General features: G+C 54.4%; 1 protein-coding gene across 2 annotated transcripts in view; it reads left to right on the top strand.

The window, feature by feature from the left end:
• GNAO1 (G protein subunit alpha o1) overlaps positions 1 to 23,984 on the top strand; it is a 163,125-nt gene that overhangs the window by 118,695 nt on the left and 20,446 nt on the right. For both annotated transcript variants that reach the window (XM_063334224.1, XM_063334223.1), the window contains exons 5-6: positions 17,203 to 17,331; positions 18,083 to 18,212. In XM_063334224.1, coding sequence (XP_063190294.1) covers positions 17,203 to 17,331; positions 18,083 to 18,212 — 259 coding nt within the window. The remainder of the gene's footprint in view (positions 1 to 17,202; positions 17,332 to 18,082; positions 18,213 to 23,984) is intronic.

Here is a 23,984-nt window from a genome sequence, read left to right as displayed (position 1 = left end):
GGCACGGCCGTGCGGTCCCGGGGCTGGGCCAGTGCCAGGATCGCCTTCCCACCTCTTCCCTCCCTTGGAGACCCGAGAAGGGGCTCGTCGCTGTTTTTTCCCAGCACACATGCTGGTGAGACAGCCGTTGCTTTGGGCAGGGGAGATGAAGGCAGCCGAAGGTGCTGTTTAACATCTTTGTCTGCGACATGGACAATGGGATCAAGTGCACCCTCAGCAAGTTTGCTGATGACACCAAGCTGTGTGGCGTGGTCAACATGCTGGAGGGAAGGGGTGCCATCCAGAGGGACCTGGACAGGCTGGAGAGATGTGTCTGTGTGAACCTCATGAAGTTCAACCAGGCCAAGTGCATGGTCCTGCACCTGGGTCATGGCAGTCCCAGGCACAAATACAGGTTGGGTGGAGAATGGACTGAGAGCAGCCCTGGGGAGAAGGACTCGGGGGTGATGGTGGATGAGAAGCTCAGCATGAGCCGGCAATGTGCACTTGCAGCCCAGAAAGCCAACCGCAGCCTGGGCTGCATCCCCAGCAGCGTGGGCAGCAGGGCGAGGGGGGGGATTCTGCCCCTCTGCTCCGCTCTGTGAGACCCCCCTGCAGTGCTGCCTCCAGCGCTGGGGCACCAACAGCAGAAGGACACGGAGCTGTTGGAGCGGGGCCAGAGGAGGCCCCGGAGATGCTGGGAGGGCTGGAGCCCCTCTGCTGGGAGGACAGGCTGAGAGAGCTGGGGGGGTTCAGCCTGGAGAAGAGAAGGCTCCGGGGAGACCTTCCAGCCCCTTCCAGTCCCTAAAGGGGCTCCAGGAAAGCTGGGGAGGGACTCTGGAGCAGGGAGGGGAGCCATGGGACGAGGGGGAAGGGGTTTAAACTGGAAGAGGGGAGATTTAGGTGGGATCTGAGGCAGAAATTGTTTGCTGTGAGGGTGGTGAGCCCCTGGCCCAGGTTGCCCAGAGAAGCTGTGGCTGCCCCATCCCTGGAGGGGTTCAAGGCCAGGCTGGACGGGGCTTGGAGCAACGTGGTGTGGTGGGAGGTGTCCCTGCCCAGGGCAGGGGGTGGCACTGGGTGGGCTTTAAGGTCCCTTCCAACCCAAACCACTCTCTGGTTCTGTGATTCTAAGGTGAGGCTGCTGCGTTGCTGCCTCGGTGCCACTCTCTGGTACAAGCCAGGCGTGAGCCCAGCCAGCACCATGAGCCAGATACCTTTAGGCAGATTCTTGACCTTTTCCTGTTATTATCTTTTTTTTTTCTTTTTTTTTCGTCCCTGCAACACACAGAGCTAGTGCTAGCTCTGTGTCAGTTCATTCATCCGTACCTTTTAGAGTAAAAGTAACGCTGATACTCTAGATAGATAAACTATTATTTCACCTTCTACAGACCTGTTCCTCGCCTTCAGGTCGCTGGCATAACACACAGATCCCCTCTAATTTCCTGCACGATCCCCCCCGGGCATCCCATACCCAGGCTCTCAGGGTAATTCTGCGGGGCGTGTTGTGGATGGGCACAGGCTCCGGGCAGGGCTGCTTGGTTCGGTCACCACAGCATCGTTCAGAGCAGAAGACGGCTGGATTTCAGCAAAGCAAACACCCCTCCTTGTGCCAAAATCCTCATTCTCACACCTTCCCCACCTCCTATGCATCTCAAGTATCTAAATGCGCCGGTACCTGGAGAAGGCACCTCCTCCGAGGTCCCCGGGGGTCTCTTCTGGGGCTGAATTTATTGGGGGGGGGGGGTGAAAAAAAGAGGAGAAATGGTGCTCAGCCTGGATTTTCGGCAGCACCTTCTCCATGCTGGTGGGAGGGGAGGGAAGAGATAGAGGGGTGAGAGAGAGAAACCAGGCACGGACCGCACCGTGGAGCCAGGCCAAGGAAGCGTCAGCTCGGGTTTTGGCAGTTAGTCCAAGCCTGGCTGGGGATTTATGAACTACTTTTCCTCCCTGTAACCCCTTCCCTGCCGGGCTGCCTTGAGCAGCAGGTTTGCTGGCAGCACCGGCATCAAAAAGACATTCAGTGCTCCAAAACTGTGCCACCCTGCAAGCGGTCGCGGTACCTCTGAGGCTCTGACAGCACTTTTAACAGCATAAATCAGCGTTTCCCTATCCCTCAGTGCTGCTCTTGGTGCGTAAGGTTTGACGATAGCCTAAGAACCATTTCCAAATCCTCGTTCGGGAAAATACCAGCCAGCACATCCCACCGAGCAGCCTTAACGTCAGTTTAAACATTTCCAGTTAAACAGCTCCGCGGTCTTGCAATCCCCAACATGAGAAATACGGCACCAGGGAGCGCGCTGAACAGCGAGGCCAAGTCTGCAACGGGCAGGAATAGGAGAAAGATGGAGCCACGAGGAGGATGACACAAGCTAGCAGCTGCTGAGAGCTGGGAATCGATAACGGAGTCCAGGCAAAAACCTTTACTCAAGTTAAACTGATGTTGGAAGGGGGAACTTTGCATTAAGAAATCCCCGGAGGAGTATCTCGTTGAACAAAAATACGTAAACGAATGACAGACATACAGAAGTTTCAAATGAACTCAGGAAAAAAAAAGGCTACACGTTTCTACCCGGGAGCTCAAGTACCTGTATCCTGCCAGGGGACCGCCCTTGAGGAGAGAAGAGCCTCCTCCCCACCAGCGATGAGGAGCCGCATCTCGCCACCCAGAGTCTTGGCCGGGTCCCACCTGCATGCAGTGGTGGCAGCGCCAGTCCCGAAGGTGACAGAGGGGAGCTGTCAGCCCAGGACACAGGGGCCGTACCTCTGGGCAACCCCTTCCCCCCCAGCGGCTGCTCTCTGGGCAGGGCAGGGTGGGTTCCCCACTTGCCTCTGCTTCCCGGCACCGCTGGAGCTTCCTTTGAAGTGGAGCACATGGGGCAGGGAAGCAAGGCTCAGCCCCGCCGGCTTCACTTGAGCGGCCACCATCACTTTTCATAGAATCATAGGGTTGGAAGGGACCTCTGGAGATCATCCCGTCCAATCCCCTGCCAGAGCAGGGTCACCCACAGCAGGTGGCACAGGAACGCGTCCAGGCGGGGTTGGAATGTCTCCAGAGACGGAGACTCCACCACCTCTCTGGGCAGCCTGTGCCAGGGCTCTGCCACCCTCACAGGAAAGAAGTTCCTCCTCATGTTGAGGTGGAACTTCCCATGGTCAAGGTTGTGCCCGTTCCCCCTTGTCCTGTCACTGGGCACCACTGAGAAGAGCCTGGCCCCATCCTCCTGACACCCACCCTTTAAGTGTTTATAAGTGTTGAAGAGAGAGAAGATTTGGGAGACTTAACAGCATCTGCTTAAAATAGTTGGTAGGACCTAAAAAAACATGCTAAACACGCAGAGGTGACCCGCATGACCTGTTTGTCTCACCAAAGGTTTCTCTGACCGGTGTGCAGGCGCCCATCCGAGTGTCTGAAGGTGCTGCCCAGACCCCTGGGCCGCCCGCGTCGGTCCGTTCGTCCCGCTCTTCGGCTTCCCTCGCCCCGGGACGGAAGCAGCACGGGAGGGCGTCAGGTTTTGCTTTGACCCTGCTGACTCCGCTTGATGTGACACTGCTTTCCACCAGCTTGAGGAGAAACCTGGGTGTAGGATTAGCGCTGGTGCCCTGTCTGAAGTCCCGGCAAAGAGCGTCGCAGAGCGGGACTCCCTGGCTCGTCGGGGCATCTCGCGGGGACAGCAGGGAGGGAGCAAGCACCTTTGCTCCATGGGAGGGTAGAGCTCCAATATGGCCACATAACCCACATCAGCAGGGAAAACCTGAAGAGAAATTGGACGAAATCCAGCATCTGCCTTTAAACATGCTACCTTGCATCCCCTGCCACGTGTTCGCATAACAACAGAGCCACATCACGCACCTCTGTGGTTCCGGCTGCAGTCCCCCAGCTGCTCCCTTCACGCCACAGCGGGGCACATCACGCTGGCTCCCCGCCATCACGCCGAGCCTGGGCACCCCGCTGCACCCTGCGGGAGATGATCCCAGGGAACCTCTTTTTCTCCTCCCTTGTGCCTTAAATCTCATCAGTCCAGCCCCCAGCCCTAGGGACAAGTGGGTCATGCAGTGAGCGTGTGAAGAAGACCCAAGGTGGAGAGCATCTCTGGGTGCGCAAAGGCAAGGCTTAGCAAGGGCAACGGTGCAGCTGTGACCCAGATCCATCCTGCAGCCTTCCCTGTAGGGACATCTCAGCACAAGGAGGACACGGAGCTGTTGGAGCGGGGCCAGAGGAGGCCCCGGAGATGCTGGGAGGGCTGGAGCCCCTCTGCTGGGAGGACAGGCTGAGAGAGCTGGGGGGGTTCAGCCTGGAGAAGAGAAGGCTCCGGGGAGACCTTCCAGCCCCTGCCAGGCCCTAAAGGGGCTCCAGGAGAGATGGGGAGGGACTCTGGAGCAGGGAGGGGAGCCAGTGGCTGCCCCATCCCTGGAGGTGTTCAAGGCCAGGCTGGACGGGGCTTGGAGCAACGTGGTGTGGTGGGAGGTGTCCCTGCCCAGGGCAGGGGGTGGCACTGGGTGGGCTTTAAGGTCCCTTCCAACATAAATCATTCTATGGTTCTGTTATTCTATGACATAGGGGGGCACTCCTGGGATTCAAGGGGTTATTTTTATTTTCACTTCACAGTGGGAGCCAAAAAGCTCTTTATTTTGAGAAGCTTCAAACATTGATTGGATACGGCTGATCCTTCCATCAGCTGGTGCAGGGCCACCAGATGAATAAATCTTGCATGCATCTGTAATTACTGCTTAGCTTGTGTTTAAATGCAGCGTCATTGATCTGCAGAACTCATCAAAATCCCTATAGGAATGCATGAAATTATACGGGATGGAGCAGAAAAGTACATGACAACATCCATTTTCAGCATTCTTTGTTCACCAAAAAAAAAAAAAAAAGCATTTATTTATCTCTCTTCAAATTATTGGTTAACTTAGGATTTAGTCATCAATTGTAACACCATCGTATAGGCTGCTCTTTATGTAGGGAATATATTTCTTTCTTATACTAGGCCAGCAAATTCCTACCAGCCTTACGGTATCTGCCCCTACACGGGCAAAATCCATGTTAAAATCATGGAAGAATATTCCTTAAGGGTTATAAAACTCGGTATGGAAAGGTCTTGTGGTTAAAGCTCCTGACTGCGATTTTGGGACCACAAACCGACTTCTCTCCCCTTAATACTTATATTCCTCCTAAAGCAAGTGCGATTAATAACGTTGCCCTGCTCCGGTGGGAAGTTGGGCGGGCACATCAGTCCCGGTCAGTGGGAGCTGAGGTGCTCCAGCAGCAGAGAGTGCAGGAACGCAGGTGATGCTTGTGCTCACCAGCCATCTGCTTGAGATGCTCTCCTCCTCTTCTGCGGCCAAGATGAAGCTCAGCAAAAGCATTTATTGGCAATAAAGTCCATCTTGTCTGGTAGAAGTCCTGATGTTTTCCAGACCTAATGCTGCTCTGGGCCAGGTCCATCCTCCCACTGGAAATGAAGAGCTCCTGGGTTGGTTCAGACCTCTCCCACCAAGCAGGTGGGGATTCCTGGTCCAACCACCTGGCTTACTGCAGCACCGCGGCTCGCTCCCGAGAGACATGGTCGCTGGCAGGTCCACAGGCAGACAGCAGAGGTTGTCTTTCTTGTTATAAAGCCGGCTTGTGGCAGGGACGTGTCGCCAGGGCAGAGGGGAAAGTCTCTGCACAACCTCAAGTGCAGAGGCAGTAGCTGTCCCCAGCCCTCGCGGAGGAACGCGCGGTGGTGGTGGTGTCCTCAGCTCATCTCTCGCACCATCTCTGTGGCCGGGCTGGCCCGTATGGAGTATCCCAAGCTGATTTTATATCCCACACGCTTCCCTGATGCATCTTCTGCTGAACACAGGGATCAGCCCCCTCCTGCTGAGACCTGGGGGCGACTCAGACGTCTATGGGGTGGGCTGCAGGAGCATGACCTTCCAGGGTGGCTGTCTGGCGGCAGGGGGCTGCGACTACAGACCTCTCTGAGGTTGCTCATGCCTGTAAGAGAGGGAGAACAGAAAAGTGGCGGTCAGCAGGACATCTCGTCTGACCAGCCTGGCCCAAGTGACAGCCTTCCCTGGTGGGAACGACCGAGCTATTTTGGTACACGGCAAACAAATCTCCTCCTAACAACGGCTGGATATTTTCTAAAGGGCTGAGAAACTCCATGAATTTTCCCTCACGTATCTCTGCTTCTGGATCCGGCCTGGAATGAAACCAAAATGCTGCAATACCACAAGCAAAGCCGTTCTAGGAGGAGCCTCAGCCTGACAGCCGCTGAGAAGGACCAGAACGTCCATTTGGATAGCACAGACCTTACACACCAAAAAGATCCACCTAAGTCTGGGATAACCAAGACGTTTTTATCGTGCAGCCGTGGGTAAAATTTCCAGGTTTTGCTTTTGCTAGCTGTGGGTCGTATCTGTCCACGGCAGAGCGTCGGCTGGTTTTGGTACCCACCGTTTCTGGCAGGGATGCTGAAATGGGATTTGAAAGCAGAAATCCCCATAGCTTGCTAATAGGTTGGGAAAATGGACAGATGAGAAGATCCAGAAACACGATTCCCACTCCATCGCCAGCAGCCCGTCTGCCTCAGCACAGTGAGTGGGTAAATGAGGCCCCTGATTGAAATCAGCTCCCGACAGACCCCACCACCACCACCACCATAATTGCGCCGTCACCCAGCGATGGGCATCCTCTACCTACTCGATACGGGGCCGCGGATCTCATTAACTAGCGCTTTAGATCTAAATCCCTCGCCAGTCCTACCCCTGCCGCCGGCAGACACCTAGCACTACAAAAACACTGCCGCTATATCGCATTTTTTCCTTCCGGCTTAGAAAGGAAGACTTTAAAGCTGCTTCCCCTACTGCGCGGATAGATGTCCTGGGCCTTCCTGCGCGCCCGGATGGCGAATCTCCCTGGCCGGCGGCTGACCAAAAGGTTGGAGTCTGCGGGACTGGTTTCATCTGTGGTCACAGCTGTTGGCCATCCAGGGTTGGAGTAATTCTCAGTAATTAGCTCGCCGGATTGCCTGGGGGCCAAATGGAATCGGCCGCTGGGGCAGTGTTGAGGAGGGCTGGGGTGAGCGAGCCGTTGGCATGCTCGCCCGGGGGGACGCGGGGGACCATTCTCGGCGGTGTCTGTCCCCGTTTGGGCTGGAGCAGCTGAACGCCGTGCGGGTGAACCAGCCCGGAGCCCCGCTGCAGCGCGGGGGCTGCGTCCTCTGATCAGGGCTCCTTCCCAGAACAAACCCTTCATTATCCCAAACTCCCCGTGGCTTATTTTTAGCCCCATCTTTTCTTTCCTTTCTTTCTTCTTTTTTTTTTTTTTTTTTTAATAGTATAGAAAGCCATCAGCTCCTCTGTCAGCAGGTTTATAACAGCAATCCTGGAGGAGAGGAAAAAAAAAAAGCATCAAACCCACTTATTCTGTTGCGTAAAGGTTTAGGCATAGATCCTGCTCGCTTCCAGGGCGCTGAGTCCCACCACGCTTCATCCCTGCTCCAGCTCCTGTCCTTCAGAGCTGGTCACGAAGGAAGCAGAGGTCTACGTAAAGCGGGAGCTGGGCTGGAGCTGTTGAGCCTTCCTCCGCTGCAGCCGAAGCTCCATGGGGTGCCTGTGTGGAGGACACCTGCGAGCAGGGCCACCGGCACAGAAGACCTTGCACAGCCTGAGCCGCGCGTCACGCCGGCGGGCTGGGGTTTACGTAGCCCTGCTGGAGAGATCCAGCCAGCCCCCGTAAAAATCTTTCGCTTACGAAAACGAAGGCCGGGGTGCCCCGTGGCCAGCGGCTCGGCGCTAAGCAGTGCTTTAAATCACAGAGGCTTTGCGTAAACAGCGGCATTGCCCACATGAGGATGCTTCTAAAAGGGATCGCGCCACTGGGAGCAAACCAGATCCGCCAGATCTGCCCGGGCAGCGGCTCCGAGGGGGCCAGTGTTAATCTGCTGCTCCACATAGCATCGTATCGAGTGACCGCAGAGCAGAGTTACATATAGAATCATAGAATCATAGGATGTGTTGGGTTGGACGGGACCTCTAAAGGCCATCTGTTCCAACCCCCCTGCAGTCAGCAGGGACATCTTCAACTACATCAGGTTGCTCAGAGCCTCTTCAAGCCTGGCCTTGAATGTCTCCAGGGCTGGGGCCTCCACCACCTCTCTGGGCAACCTGGGCCAGGGGCTCACCACCCTCAGTGTAAAGAACAAGGCAGTTGTGGCTCCCTCCTTTCCCCATCTCAGATAGGACCCAGGAGATGAGGACCCATCGTCCCTTCCTGATGTGGTGAAAGGCTCCGAAGAGCTGCTACACAGGAACATCTCAGGAGCAGAGCAGACATGCTCCCCAGGGGACGCTCCACAAGTGGGGAATGGGGAGGAGAGAGAGGACAGCTCTTCCCGTACAGTAATTAGCAAAGTTAAACTCTGACATGGCAGTTTAAAAACCAGGAAGAGGCAGTTTTTCACCCAGACGGTAGCTGAGCTGGGAAATTCCTTGCTGCAGGTGTGGCTGGTAGAAGCTTCCATTGCTTCAAAAGGCGCCTAGACACATTTCTATAAGGAAAATCACTGCGGGGGTAATAAATATAAAGATATCCGCTATCCATATGAAGTACTGGAGGCTGGGAAAACTGCCTGAGTACTGTGTGCTCGCCCTGTATTCACGTTCTTCTCTCAACATCTGCTCCTGGACACTAGTTAAGCTAGGTGGGTCATTGATCTGATCCAGGCACGTCGGTTTTCCCTTTTGTAAGGGCTCCAATATGTAAAAAAGCCTTCATCATCCCCGCTTACGTAGCGTCCAATTTTCAAATGTCACTGCAGGAAGATGAGCCCACATCTGCTCTCCCAGGACCACCCCAACACCGTTCTTGAGCAGGTTGTTAGCCTTGGCTTTTCCTCCAAAGCCCACCTCTCCCCCAGCCAGAGCTCTCTGCTCACAGACTCACGCTCTACCACAGTGTCCTTTTGTTCCAGCGGTAACCAGACCGTGATACCTTGCTGACCAAACTGCCACCCGCGAGCAAAGCCAGCCAGCAGCTTAGGCCCGGAGACCCTCATGTCCTGAAGTACCTTTGCTATACGGTTGCTATTTAGTGACTCTGCTCATCTGCATGCGATGCTAAAAATTATTCTGGATCCAGTCATGCCTCGGAAAACTGCAAGTCTAACTAGGACAGCTCCACCCCAACCTGCTTTTGTTCATTCCTCCTGCCTATCATTAGTATTAATATCAACTTGTCAAGTTGATCTTGATGTACAAGCCCCGTACAGCCTGCTGCACGACTCCTGTTCCTTTTCCACGGCCGCATCGCTCGCTTGCACTTGGCAAGGTCTGAGCAAACAGCTCGGGGTCCCGTTTCAGTGCCGGGCAAAAAATGGGCATGGCAAAGGTAGCATCCCTCTTGTCAAGGGTTGGCACCACCCTTTAACGGCAGGGACCATCCTCCTCATTTCCCAGGGGCGACTAATGAAAACCCGGCGCATCCAGCAACGTTCATTCAGGAAAATAACTCCAGTAATCCCTGGGCCTGGTGACCATCGCTCTGGCTGTTAGCAGCCAGCGAGAAGCAGGCAGCAGAAGCGGTGGGAGGTGGGGAGCGTCTCATGGCAGTATCTCATCTGGATGGACGTGAGATGAGATTTGTCATCAGGAGCAGCAGCAGGACGGCGGAGCCTGCGGTGTGATTCCCGTCGAGGCCAGGCTGGCCGAGTGGGGAACACAGCCAGAAAGAAAAAAAAACAAGTTTCCTAAAGTCCAGGAGCGAATTCCCAAGACCTCCCTTCTCTGGGCTGGGCTCAGAAAATGCCAGGCGATGCTCCTGCCCTCCCAGCTGAATGGCGTATCCTCTAAGGTCTCCTCCTCCTCCCCCCTGGAAGCGCCCGAGGAGCAGCACATATCGCCTTCTGGCTTTCCCTAGGAGGAGCGGAGGGCTCTGCACACACGTGTGCGCGCCGTGGTCCCCACCCTCAGGTGGGATTGATTTCTGAAGGGACGCGGTGCCGCCGCTTGGCGTCGTTTCAAGGCTTTCATAACCGATGATTATTTAAGACACATGTTGCATCACCGCCGCGGGCGCTGGCTGAGTGCTGGGCTCTGGGAGTGGGCTGGCGTGGTTTTTTTCCCCCTTTCCATACAGCAGGTCCGGCTGGGCATGGCTTCTGCAGGAAAAACTCTGCGGTGCCGAGAGCCTCTGGGCGCTTGTCCGGCGCCGTCCGCCCTGGGTAGCCGTACCGACCCGTATCACACCTTCGGGAAGCAGCATCCACACATTTTCTCTTCTGGTGGAAGACACTAGGAGAGTTTACAATGCTCCTGCAGAGACACTACTGATAAACCCGGTATTTGTCCTCTGAATCCTTACTCTGCAGTCACTAAATATTAAATGGGTTCAGTGCTAAATGTATGTTGAGCTATTTGTTCATCAGTGAAAGAAAGGGAGAAGTTAGGGTACAAGCTAAGGCCAGATACGGATAACAGACATCAGAAATGCCTATTTCCATCCATGAACGAGGAAGGAGCACTCGGGTGGAGACATCTTCACCTAAGCACCTGGAGTTAGACGAGGTGGATCCTGCTCGTGACAACCTTGATTAAAAACTCGGCATTTGCCAGGAGACGATGTTGGAGCTGACCGTCGAGCGCCTCTGTACATGGAGTAGAAAATAACCTGGCGGTGACTCAGCTGCGTCTGTTGACAAACGGGGCTCTGCTTTTTCAATCAAATACAATGCCAGCCAACAGGAGGAGGCTGGGACAACCCGCGCATGGCCTTTCCTTCACTGAGGAGGCGTGGACAGAGGCCAGGACCGGCAGGACGGAGGAGCATCTAGGAAGATGCTGGTGTCCCCAGGCTTGCTCTGCTGAAGTCCCCATTGCTCTGCCCCTGCCCCAGCCCAGGCGTCTGGAGCAGGAGGAGGTGGTGAGCTGGGTGCTGCCTGCCCAAGGACTGCCAAGGTGTCACCTTTGAGGCAAGAAAAACCCAACAGACGTTTAACGATTTCATTGCCGGTAACCTCAACAGACATGAACAGACAGTTCTCTGGGGAGACCTTCCAGTCCCTAAAGGGGCTCTAGGAGAGCTGGGGAGGGACTCTGGAGCAGGGAGGGGAGCCATGGGACGAGGGGGAAGGGGTTTAAACTGGAAGAGGGGAGATTTAGGTGAGATCTGAGGCAGGAATTGTTTGCTGTGAGGGTGGTGAGCCCCTGGCCCAGGTTGCCCAGAGAAGCTGTGGCTGCCCCATCCCTGGAGGGGTTCAAGGCCAGGCTGGACGGGGCCTGGAGCAACGTGGTGTGGTGGGAGGTGTCCCTGCCCAGGGCAGGGGTGGCACTGGGTGGGCTTTAAGGTCCCTTCCAACCCAAACCATTCAATGATTCTCTGAATGTAGGTCTGTGTAAGCCTCCCCACAGGTATCCAGCTCTGACCGCAGCCAGCGACCTCAGCTACACTCCTTCACCCAAAACAGTGGCCAGCGGAGCCTTTGGCAAAGGGTCTACAGCCCTGGGAGAAGGTTCCCATGGTGGCAGAGTGCCCGGGGAGGGGTCCTGGCCAAATGCTGCACGTAGGCTGCTGCCACCGCTCTGTTCCCATGGGATAACTCGGACAGCAGTCCTTTCTGCTTGTCTCTGACATCAGCGGTGCTGCCACCACATGCTGCTGGAAGCAGCAAACGAAGGGGCGAGAAACTAGCTTTACCTCCTATTTTCAATATTACTCTGTGGAGGTATTTAATATCAGCTCATCCTTATAGACCTTTTGTAGCCCCCGCTAGATGAGCTCCTCTCCCTGTATTTGGGAAATGCCATTTCTTGTGTGTTTTGCTTTTAGCAGCGTAATACAGTCGGGGCTTCACCTCCCCGAGCCCGATAAACCGAGTGACTCAGAAACCTGCAATCTGCTTCAAAACAAAGCATCTGAGATAAAAGATATAAGCAGTAATGGAGCTGCTCGGCTCAGGAGTATAAATGCTAGAGGGTTACTCGTGTATTCAAAAACCTCCTGACCTTTCCTCGGCTTTTTTTAACCCCTGCAAGCCCTGGGCAAGGCGAGCCGCAAAGAAGAGCTGATGTGTCAGTTCAGATTCGCTTCCACGCCAGCGTGCGGCCCCCGGAGCTGGGCAGTGGAAGGCGCTGGGATGTCGGCACGAAGATGACGCGGGAAGCGGGGAGAGCCGAGCGCTCGCTCCACAGCCTCCGAAGTGCTCCCATTTCTGCTGGTTAAACAGATGCCAGCTTCTGAGGGGGATTATGTGTCATCGAGCCTGTTGGCTGCGACGACTAATTATCTCCAGCAACAGTTTGGCCTTTAGATTAGCATCTCAGAGGGCATACCAGGAGTGCTGTCATCCATGTGTGGCAATTTGTCCCCACTTAGGTTTCCCTGTTCCCGAAGAGGTGGCACCCCAGCACATCCCATCCTCCACCAGCTCAGGCTTGCACCCAGCAGACCAGCAGGTCCTTCCAAGCAGCCCGGGCAGGGCTCTGGTGAAGCCTCGGAGATACCTCCAGCAGAAACTGAGGAGAAGAAGCAGCAGCTCAAAATCAGCTCAGCATCCAAACAGCAGCCTGCCTGAGATTCCCAGTCCCGCAGCTGGATATTAGCGTGGCAGCCGTGCAGTGGAGCTCGGATGTCGGCAGCGTGCAATGAAGATGACGCCGAAGCGGGGGGAGACGAGCTCAGCTGCGGCCAAGTCCAGTGGAAAAAATATCCGCTGCAGCCTGAGATGGGAGAAATTCCAGGGGAGAGCAGCCGGAGGAGTAAACAGTTTTGGAATGCAGCCTCAAAACCAGCACTGACAACGTTGTGTACCTTCGTGTAAATTGATGGCTGACCCTCATCGAGTAGCGGGAACAGACGAAGAGCAGACCCAGGCAGCTGAAAGAATTTAAGTCACTGAGAAACACATGGAGAGTGATGGAAAAGGCTAGAAATGAGGAAAGAGACGAAGAGGGGGGTTCATAGAAAAGGCAAAGGGTGTGTTGGCAAGCAGGTATTGGAGCTGGGGTGTCCGGCAGCCGGGATGGATGCTTTCACATGGGAGTGACCCTGAGGGACCAGCCTCGCAGAGCTCAGCTCGCCTGACACCGGGGCAGGTGGGGTGTTGGGGATACTGGGTATTCCTCTGTCACAGCACCAGTTAAGGACTGGGAATCGCAGCATCACAGAATGGTGGGGTTGGAAGGGACCTCTGGAGATCATCCAGTCCAACCCCCTGCCAGAGCAGGGTCACCCACAGCAGGTGGCACAGGAATGCGTCCAGGCGGGGTTGGAATGTCTCCAGAGACGGAGACTCCACCACCTCTCTGGGCAGCCTGTGCCAGGGCTCTGCCACCCTCACAGGAAAGTTTTTGCTCATGTTGAGATGGAATTTCCCATGTTCCAGTTTGTGTCCGTTGCCCCATGTCCTGTCACCGGCCACCACTGAGAAGAGTCTGGCCCCATCCTCTTGCCCCCCGCCCTTTAGCTATTACTGAGCATTGATGAGATCCCCTCTCGGCCCGCTCTTCTCCAGGCAGAACAGCCCCAGGGCTCTCAGCCTTTCCTTAGCAGAGAGGTGCTCCGGTCCCTGTGCCCTCACCCAGATGCTAGAGACCCCCCAGCCGAGGTTCCTATGGAGACATCCCGACTGGGAATGGATGCTGGGTGCTGTCAGGGAGCAGAGGGTGGATGGGGTGGATGCTGCTTGGCTCTCCTCCCTCTTTCGCTATCATCCTGCCCCCTCGAGAGGCTGGCAGGCTGCACCAGCTCCCCCAAACCTCTGATCCAACCCCCCCAGTAACTCGGGTGGAGCCGGGCACGCCGGGCTGCGTCACCGCCATGGACAAGGATGCGAAGGGAGGTGAGGCTTTCCGAGCCTCAGAGCCAGGTCGTGTGCAGGACCCCGTCAAATCTGGAGGAAATTGGCTGTTGGGCAGCCGAGGGGAATGCCACGTGGAAGAGCTGAAGGCTGAGCACGCCGGTTAGCGAGAGCAAGAACCCTCTGAAGTCCCAGCACGGGCCTGGGGTTTAAAGGATGCTGCTGTTCACAGGCAAATCATCGCACATTGAAAGCAGTAATTACATTAACGAACGCCTCTGTCACTGTGCTGCTGTGATGCCGAGTCCTTTGGCCAGTTTGCAGTAGATTTCTTCATTTGCAGCACGCCCAGCATTAAAGGAGGATCTCGAAGGCAAGAACAATTAATAGGGAAAGTTAAATTGAAGAGAGTTGAATCATAGGAAATTCCAGAAAATGAAGATGGAGGAAGCGACAAAGGTCTTCAGGGTACTGCCAAGAGCTGCAAGAGGGAGAGAAAATCCCTGCCTCTCTCACACCTCCGCTTTTTATCATCACCTTGAAGTATTTTTTTGTTCCTGAGGACAGAGGAGCGGCCGGGTCCCTGAACAACGGCGCTGCAGAGCTCGGTCTGCGGGGACATGTGAAGAAATGCAGCTGTCTCTTAAATAACGGGAGCTGACACCAGTTGTGAATAGATGAGTGATCGTGGCTTCAGCCGTCACAGCGGAGGATCTGATTTCCAGTGAAGCCCCATTCATCCATCCAGGGCCCATCATAAAGCTATTAAGGGAGCATCTGTCACAAAAACCACAATGGCTTTAAATGCTTGAAAAAGGGCACAACAAAAAGAAGCCTGCTTAGCTTATATACTTTATGCTGGGTGACGTGATTCTTGGCACTCTTTAGCAAAAAAAAAACCAGATGATAAATATGATGGGGAGCCAAAATATGTAATGTGAGCAGGGTGAGGGTTGCGTTTCACCTTAGCGTGGAGTTTGGTTGTTTTTTGTTTTTCCAGGCTAGCGGGAAAGCTGGGGGCAGTGAGTTTTCTCGGGTAGCGGAGTGCATGGCCCCGGCACACTGGGTATCCCGCTCCGGAGCCCTGGCTCAGAGCACTCCCTCCAGGACACACAGGGGAAGACTTTTCCTGCTGTCTGATGTGGCAGGGAAAGCATCTCCAGCGGCAGGACGGGGCAGCGCGTTCCAGCCCAGCGGGATGTGCCTTGGCAAAGCACAGGGGGAAGCGTGCTCCGAGCGAGTTGGTGTGACTAGGTTACTTATCAGGGCTAAACCCACACTTTATGTTGTTTAAAAAAAAAAAAAAAAGAAGTCACATTTAGCTAAACTGAAAGAGAAAGTCAAGCTTAGACATCATGGCTGTCTTATGTGAATTGTTCCAGCTCCTACCTTCTTGCACTCACAGGTAAATTCACAGAACCATAGAATGGTTTGGGTTGGAAGGGACCTTAAAGCCCACCCAGTGCCACCCCCTGCCCTAGGCAGGGACACCTCCCACCACACCACGTTGCTCCAAGCCCCGTCCAGCCTGGCCTTGAACCCCTCCAGGGATGGGGCAGCCACAGCTTCTCTGGGCAACCTGGGCCAGGGGCTCACCACCCTCACAGCAAACAATTTCTTCCCAATATCTCACCTAAATCTCCCCTCTTCCAGTTTAAACCCCTTCCCCCTCGTCCCATGGCTCCCCTCCCTGCTCCAGAGTCCCTCCCCATCTCTCCTGGAGCCCCTTTAGGGCCTGGCAGGGGCTGGAAGGTCTCCCCGGAGCCTTCTCTTCTCCAGGCTGAACCCCCCCAGCTCTCTCAGCCTGTCCTCCCAGCAGAGGGGCTCCAGCCCTCCCAGCATCTCCGGGGCCTCCTCTGGCCCCGCTCCAACAGCTCCGTGTCCTTCCCGTGCTGGGGATTCCAAAGCTGGACACAATACTTCATACTCAGCAGAGATAAAAATGTCTTTTCCTTCCCTTCAAAGGCACAGCTCCTCTTACTACTCTTTATTCTCCACAAGCTGCGCTGGGCACAGCTGCCATCCTCTGGCTGACACCTGAACGGGTGAACCTGAACATGGCTGACACCATGTCACCTCCTGCCCCACTGCCCCATTGGGTGACATCCAGGCTGCCAGAGGCACAGACATCAAAGGGCAGGAGCGCCGCTGGTGCGCAGACCTGCTTTACTACATTCCCAGTACAGTGAAAGCATCTCACGTGCATTAGATTGGTGCTCCTGGGGCTAGAGTTAGGCATTTAGGCGCCTTAATGCACATCAAACCCCCTTTCAGAAGAACTGGAGCGTCTGCATGCAGCTCAATGGTAGTGAGAAAGACAGCTCTGTGTTTATAATTCATATTAAATTTAAATCCAAATTCATGAAATCATAGAATCACAGAATGGTTGAGGTTGGAAGGGACCTTAAAGATCATCTGATCCCAACCCCCTGCCCTCCCACGAGACCAGGTTGCTCAAAGCCCCAGCCAGCCTGGTCTTCATCTTCCTCTTTTCCTTCTAAATTATATTTAGTTGGGCGGAGCTGTTTTGAAAAACTGTCTTGAATGTGGATGAAAAAATGGATCGTGGTCATAAGTGCGCAGCTGTAGGGTTCCTCTGCAAAAACATTTCGTGCCAAAGGACAGGACTTCCTCCCCAGAGTTTCAGCCCATGGAGGCATTGCTTATGTTCATAGATTTGAAGCCTAGAGCAGAAATAAGGGTAACTGGTTTAAACCTATTCGAGTGTTTTAGAAAGCTAGATATCCCCTTTACCCCCCAGAAAAAAAAAAAAAAAAAAAAAAAACAATTTATATTCCCAGATTATCACCATCTCTGCGGGCCCTGGGTTTTGTCTCCCACGGTCCCAGCCCTGTGCTGGATTCCAGCAGTGACTCGCTGGCGGGGATCCGTGTCCCTGTGTTTGAGCTGCCCGAAGGCGAGGCATCTCCTCGCGGCAACCTGCCCCGTCTCCCTCCTTTCCCAACGGAGAGAGAGGCAGCTCCCGAAGGTGGCTCTCGACCTGTCCGTTCTGGGAGCCAGACCCATACGCTCCAACCTCTTATCTGAATAAACCCTGGCAGCAAGGGGTGCGCGCGTGCAGCATCCAGCGCAACGGACCGACAGGGACCTTCATCCCTCGGCGAATAAAAATAGCAAGTAATATTAAGACTGTGTATTTTCACAGATTGCAATCAGGGCTCAGAACACACGCGCTCTTAATTTCCTGCTTGCAGTTCACTATCAGATTTTATGCTTAGGTTAGTGGGGTTTGCTCACGTTTCTTTTTCCCCAGAATAGGATTTTTTTTTTTTTCTTCTTTCCTTTAACTACAATACATTCAGCCATGAAAAATGAGATTGAAAAAGATTAATAGGCAGCTGAAGGATTCATCTGAGATGGGCAAAGATTAGTGTGTGTCTTATTCTTATCTGTTTTTCTTTTTCTTTTCTCTTCTTCTTAGCTACCTAGACAGCTTAGATCGAATCGGAGCTGCAGACTACCAGCCCACGGAGCAGGATATCCTCCGAACCAGGGTCAAAACAACTGGCATCGTAGAAACCCACTTCACATTCAAAAACCTCCACTTCAGGTTAGTCTAAAACTGAACGGACCGGTGCATTTTCAGGGCCTCTCTTTGTCACGGGGTTTCCCTATGGCTCCCAAAGAAGAAGTTGTTAAATTGCTGGTTAATGCACGGGTGGCTCCCACTGCAGAGAACAAGGTGTTTTTGGGGGTCAACAGTATGAAATGTTTGGCTTGAAAATCACTGCCCTTAAGGTGGGAGCTCACGGTACCTTCGTCCAACCCAAACGACACCACTTTGTCGGGAGGTATAATATGAGGTCGGCCCCAAGTCCGATCAAGCCTCGTAAATGTAATATTTGGCCAAATATTTGGCCAAGTCTCATCTCCAAAGTGGGCCTGTCACGTGTGGTTATTGCTATATATTGGCCCTCGTGATGCCAGTCAGCAGAGAGAAGAGGGCGTGAGGACAGAAAGCCGCACACGCACACAGTATTTAGAGCATTTAAAACTCAAGAGCGCGGGGTCTCCGCCGGGCTCCGCAGACCCGTTGGGAGCCAGCAGGCTGCTGAGGCTCTCCCACAGATCCCCACGTCCCTCGGCTGCCACTGCTCCTCCTGCTGCTCCTCGTCTCCAGGCTCTGGGGAAGAGCCAGCACAGTGGTTGGGTCTTCTCCGGAGAAGACCCAGTGGTTAAAGACCTGTTGCTTTGTGTTTGGAGCCTTCCAGGGACCGTATGGTCCGAACATGCCAAGACTGCTGGAAGTTTCCTCATAATTAAGAAAGAGCGGGCGCTGACGGTCTTCTCCTGTGCCGTAGGCTCTTTGATGTCGGGGGCCAGCGGTCAGAACGCAAGAAGTGGATTCACTGCTTTGAGGATGTCACGGCGATCATTTTCTGCGTGGCGCTGAGCGGCTACGACCAGGTGCTCCATGAAGACGAAACCACGGTGAGTCTAACTGGGTTCTCAGAGGCCCCGACACTTCTTTGCGGGAGAACTGCTCGGAGATCGCCGAATGCTGGCTGGGGTGCTGCAGGAATGTGCTTTTGTGGGTCGTTTCCCCCCTGACTCTGAAATCCTGAGGGGGTTTGTCCTCCTCCGCGCTCTTCAAAATCAAGTCCTGCACGCCCAGGTAACGCTTTCTTGCGCCGGTGAAGTCGCAGTGTTTTTATTTCTCCTTTCTAGCTGACCCGGGTGTTTTCAAAGTGCGCTAAGGGGACGCTGTACCCAGCAAGAGGAGATGGATAGAGCCGGGTGGGCTTTTAAACCAAACGCGGGGGTCACACTGTGGTGCAGCGGCACGGGACAGCCCTGCGCGCCCGAGGCGGGCGCGGGCTGGGAGCGTAACCGATTTCCTCAAGGCTACAGAAATTCATTTTCCTGAGTGAGACCGGAACTGTGTGATTCCTCAGGTAATTTGCTCTAGGAGAGCTTTTATGACTTCCCACTGTGACATTAGGCTCAAAATACCATCTGGAAATAAAGCGAGTTGAGGAGCCGTGCGCTCCCTGGTATTAGAGCGCAATTAATACGAGCAAATTACGTACACAGAAAGGATGCGAGGAGCCTCATTACTGTCTCCTGGCCGTTCATTCAGCGTGTCGGGGCTGCATGCTTTCGGGACTAACGACGACTGTGGCAAGCACCCGGTTGCATTTGTCTAACGAGAAGGAGTCGGAGGCCGTGCTCAGATTTTGGGAACGGTTTCATCTGTGCTGTCTCTCCAAGGGTCTTTATCCTCCCGCTGGCAAAAATGGCAGAAAACTGGTGGTGAGGAAGGAGTCGAGGGAAAGATTGCTGTTAGGTGGCAGTCCTCTCTTCCCAAAAAGAGTGGAGCTGTGTCTCCTGGCCCCTTCGAGGCAGGTTTGTGAGCAAACCGTTCCATGAAGTCACCTGGTTGGTCGGGTCGCGTTGATGGCAGAATTCAGGGTGCTGTTTAACGTCGCGACTGCGTCCCGCCGGACTGACTGAGACGCCCCGCACCTTCTCACGGCCAGTTATTTGCAATCCCCGGTTGTCCCCTCTCCGACCTGATAAGCTCAGGGATGCTCGGTCCTGTAGGATTTGCTGGTGACGAGCAGGGTACCAGCTCAGCCGCTCCTGCAGAAAATTGGCATTTGTGCGGCTCCGGCTTCGCTCTTGCGTCCGGAAAGCAGGCTTTGCCTGCTTTCCGGACGCAAGAGCGAAGCCGGAGCCGCACAAATGCTTGCTCTTTCGATTTTACAACGCGTTTCTGAGGATGCTGAGCAACAGGAGGGCAGCAGTCCGTTTACACAAGGGGGAAAGGATTTGGCATTGGCCACCCCTGCCCTCACCCAACCAACCAACCCTGAGCGAGGCCGGGGCAAATAGGGAAAAGAAAACAAAAAAAAAAAAAAGAAATGACGGTGTCAGATTTTCTCGGCCCCGTTTTACCCCCAAGCGTTCGGTCTCCTCCCTGCTAAGGTGGCGCCTCTCCCAAAACCCAGCAGTAAAAGCGGCCTCTCCTCGGTCAGCTGATTTGCCGTCTGCTGTCTGCATCCGTCACATCTGCTGGCTCTGAATGACGTAAATCAGCTTTTATTGCTTCTCACTTAGAAAACACAAAGAGGAGGCAGCTGAGAGCGAGCGAGCTGGATGCTGCTCCTCCATCTTCATTTTCTATAGAGATGCTCACTAGGGCCCGGGCACTTCCAGCGGTATTAAGCCGCGAAAGGTTTGGGGGCTGTACGGATGTCTCTGTGAGTATGGAAGGACTTGCAGAGCTTTCACTGCTGGCGTGGACCCCTGAGAGGGAAAGAGCATCTCAGGGCCCCAAACGAAAAAAAAAACCCACTTGCAAAGCTGGGCACATAGGGAGCACAGCATTCCCTCCTGCGCTCGGCGCCCTGTTGACGATAATCGCCGGGGCACCAACAGCAGAAGGACACGGAGCTGTTGGAGCGGGGCCAGAGGAGGCCCCGGAGATGCTGGGAGGGCTGGAGCCCCTCTGCTGGGAGGACAGGCTGAGAGAGCTGGGGGGGGTCAGCCTGGAGAAGGCTCCGGGGAGACCTTCCAGCCCCTGCCAGTCCCTAAAGGGGCTCCAGGAAAGCTGGGGAGGGACTCTGGAGCAGGGAGGGGAGCCATGGGACGAGGGGGAAGGGGTTTTACACTGAAAGAGGGGAGATTTAGGTGAGATCTGAGGCAGAAATTGTTTGCTGTGAGGGTGGTGAGCCCCTGGCCCAGGTTGCCCAGAGAAGCTGTGGCTGCCCCATCCCTGGAGGGGTTCAAGGCCAGGCTGGACGGGGCTTGGAGCAACGTGGTGTGGTGGGAGGTGTCCCTGCCCAGGGCAGGGGGTGGCACTGGGTGGGCTTTAAGGTCCCTTCCAACCCAAACCATTCCATGATTCTATGGTTTCACAGGGGCTTTTTGTACTTCTCTAAGTGAAACCGCGCTTCAGGCGGATGGAACTGCCGTTCAGATAAATTCAGCCTCTAACAGGCAGCTGGGGCTCACCCTGTTACGCTCGGCACTGGGGCCAGCACGGCTGTAGGGTCAGCATGTCTCACTGGAAAAAAAGCTCAGGAACAGCAGGTTTATTGGGAATGCTTTCAAGCGAGACTCGGCAAAGAGCTGGTTAAACCAGGCTGGGTGAAACGCCCCCTGACCTGTCCCTGCCCTTAAAGCGCAGCTCTACACTTGTAAAGTTGGGGTTTTTTTGTGGTTTGTTGCGCTGTTTGTTTTAAAAGACTGAGCACCCATCCTCCTGCAGCAGCTGAAAGAGGGCTATTGCGTGCGGAGCCATCAATCCCCGAGAGCAGGTTAGTCTTTTATAAGGGATGTATTTTCTCTCTCCGATTCCCTGCCACAAAGAGCAATGCTGCAGGAGTCAAGGAAGGCAAGTACTTCTCTATGTCCAGAGCAGAAAGACATAAATGAAATAAACTCTCTGCATCTGTGATTTCTCGGTCCGTACACCCATAAAGAGCCTGGTGCTGTTGAATCCAGCCTCTCCCTTTGCCCCAAAACCCTTTCGGCGCCGCTGTTGGCAGATCTGAGCTGCTTCCCCCTGTGCCTGGCTCCCAGGGGAGGGGAACAAGGGAAATTCAAGCAGTGCCTTCACCAGTCCCGTCGCTGCCAGCCGCGGCCCACGGCTAGAGCTCACGAGGTGAAACTACACCCTCTGCCCAGCCCCTCCAAAGCACCAGCCGCTCTCTTCAGGGTATGACGCCCTCTGCCTCTGCCGGGTCCGCCACGAGGAGCTGCCGTCTCGGTACACGGTGGGAACATCCCGCTTGAGCCGACTGAGCAACTCCGTGGGTTATGGTTTTGCGTAATGAGGCCACTTCGCCTCATTTGCGACTTCTCTTTGTGTTCCATAAGCTGAGGTTACCGGAGGAAAAGCCTGAGATCTCTCATCTGGGAGGAGAGAGGGGCAGCAGTCAGATCAGTGGGTAAAACTGGAGAAGGTGATTAACAAAGGCAGATTTGCGTTGCTCCTTCTAAACGGAACTCCTAATGGCATTCACAAAAAAGACAGCAATGGCATGGGAACCGAGACTATCCTCTTTGGCTTTTTCCTTGCAAATCCAAAGGAGTCATGGCAAGAGAGGGAGATGTTCTCGCGGCACGTTCCTGCCTCGGAAACGGAGGTATTTAGGTCATCCATATCTAGCCAAGACATGCAAGTATTGTTCGTGTCCCCGTTGCTGAGCATGGGATGGGTTGAAGGCGCTGTGCTGGTGACCCGTGGTATGCATTAGCGTTGGCCTCTTGGTTCCTGTTTCGCTGCGTGACCTGGTTAGCGTGCTCTCTCTGCTGCCATTGGGCAAGGAAAATTGAATTGCAGCACTCAGAAATTGCCTTAGGAGTGACAAAGCAAGTGGAAGTGGCTCGGGCAGCGTAGGAAATAGAAGCAGGAATGTGGGGTTTCTGTGCTTAGGATGACCGTCGGCGTCCTTGTAGTTCGCATGGCGGTTAGCGCTGCATCACCAAGGAAAACAGAAAAGATGGGATCGACTGGATGTTGCACAAATAAGCAGGTCTCCTCTCACGCTCCGTGCAAAAAAGATGGGTTTTGTGAGCATGTTTCTGCCTGGGCAGTGTCTTGGCCGCAGTGTCCTGTCTCCCTCGCGGTCGGCAGAAAGCTGTTCGCCGCACATCAGCGATGGGAGCACGGCTGTGCCGCGACGTCTGAACTCACCGAAAACCAATTCTGTCTCTTGTCCCGCGCAGGAAAGGTTCACTGGACTTGTAATTTGTGTGGGCGAGTGGTTATTCCTCTGTGACGGGTCTGGTGGGGGCTGCGCTCCTCCTTGGGGTGTTTGCAGGCATAAAATACTGATTTCGAAATAGGAAGTGACGCTAAGAAGCCAATGTTTCGGGAGCCCTTTCCCTTAATGCTAGACCCAACATGAAGGAGGAAAAAGCAGCACAACGGGTCCAAAAGCAGGTGAAGTAATTTCTATCACTTCATATAAAAAGACGAGAAGTGTAATCTTTAATGGCTCCTGGCAGAGCGGGCACGTCTGCCCCGTCGCAGCAGCACGGGCGCTCCAGAGGGGCCCTGGGGAAGCTTTAAGGGACAAAAAGGGTCTTTCGCTGTGGATTTGCTGGTAGGAGGGGGATTATTTGGGTGCTCGAACTCCCCCTTTAGCAGCAGCCGGTCCTGTTACATGTGGTACCGCCTCCCCATCCTCGCCCCTGGGCCAAGGCCAGCTTGAGCTGTTGGAGGTCTCCCGCAAACACCTATCAAACTCGTAACAGTTGGGAAGGGAAAGGAAAGGGAAGCAGCGGGGCATCCCCAGTGTCAGCCAGCACCGGGACAGCTTGTGTCCGTGCGTGGGCTCCCGGGAGCCCTCCTGGGATGCGACAGCATTTCCCACGTGGCACCCAGCGACGGCACCGGCAGCATCCAGACCTGCTCACCGGGATGTTGCTCAACACCTTTGCCGCGCACGGAAAGCAGCTCCTCGCTTTGGATAATGTCTTCTTCTCTTCAGTGATGGGGAAGGAAAAGGTGGCTTTTAAGACCAGAACCTTTCCTGGGTGAATAAGGAGGAGTGGGCAGAGCAGTGGTTATATTTACTCAGCTAACTGGCAGAGCTGGGAGAAAAAAAAAAAAAAATTGACATTTGGAGGTCAAAAAGCCGTGTCAGGCAGCCTTAGGAAGCTTCGGAACTTATTTCTGGAATTTGAAAGGAATAGAGGATTATTGCTGTAACTCTCATTTTCTACAGGGATGTGTTGGCTTGTGCTGTGTGTGTGATGTTCTGGTTATGGCTGGACGCTGAGAGTCACTGTTTCTTGGGAGAACACTCACATTTCCTAACAGGTATTAACACAAATTAATCGCACCACGTAAGCCAAGCGGAAGGATTTCTGTCGGATCCTGACGTGGTCTTGCTACCGTAGGAAAGTCAGCTTTTATTTTAGATCAGCAAGGGTGAGAAAAAGGTCTTTTGAAATGTTCTGCGAGGGACCCTGCGTGAAAAACGGCTAATTGTGTTTGCTTTCTGTTCCCCTGACCGCCCTCCGCTTTCTTCTCTCCTCCCCAAGGCTTTGGGTAGCCGAGGATCTCCTGCGCAAAACCTTTGCGGGTTTCTACATGGTTACGGTGTTGACACCACGAGTAGCAAAGAGGAGCTTTGCTCCGGGGCTCCCCCACCAGCCAGTGCAACTTGGGTTAGCAAAAACCCGCACGCAGACACGGGACGGTCCGGATAAGCCAACGCCTTGCCACCCAGACCCAAAGAGGAAATG

This window comes from Chroicocephalus ridibundus, chromosome 4 (genome assembly GCF_963924245.1).
Source record: "Chroicocephalus ridibundus chromosome 4, bChrRid1.1, whole genome shotgun sequence".
NCBI lineage: Eukaryota > Metazoa > Chordata > Aves > Charadriiformes > Laridae > Chroicocephalus > Chroicocephalus ridibundus.
The sequence above is the reverse complement of the archived record's forward strand: the minus strand, read 5'-3'. Positions and strand labels throughout refer to the sequence as shown.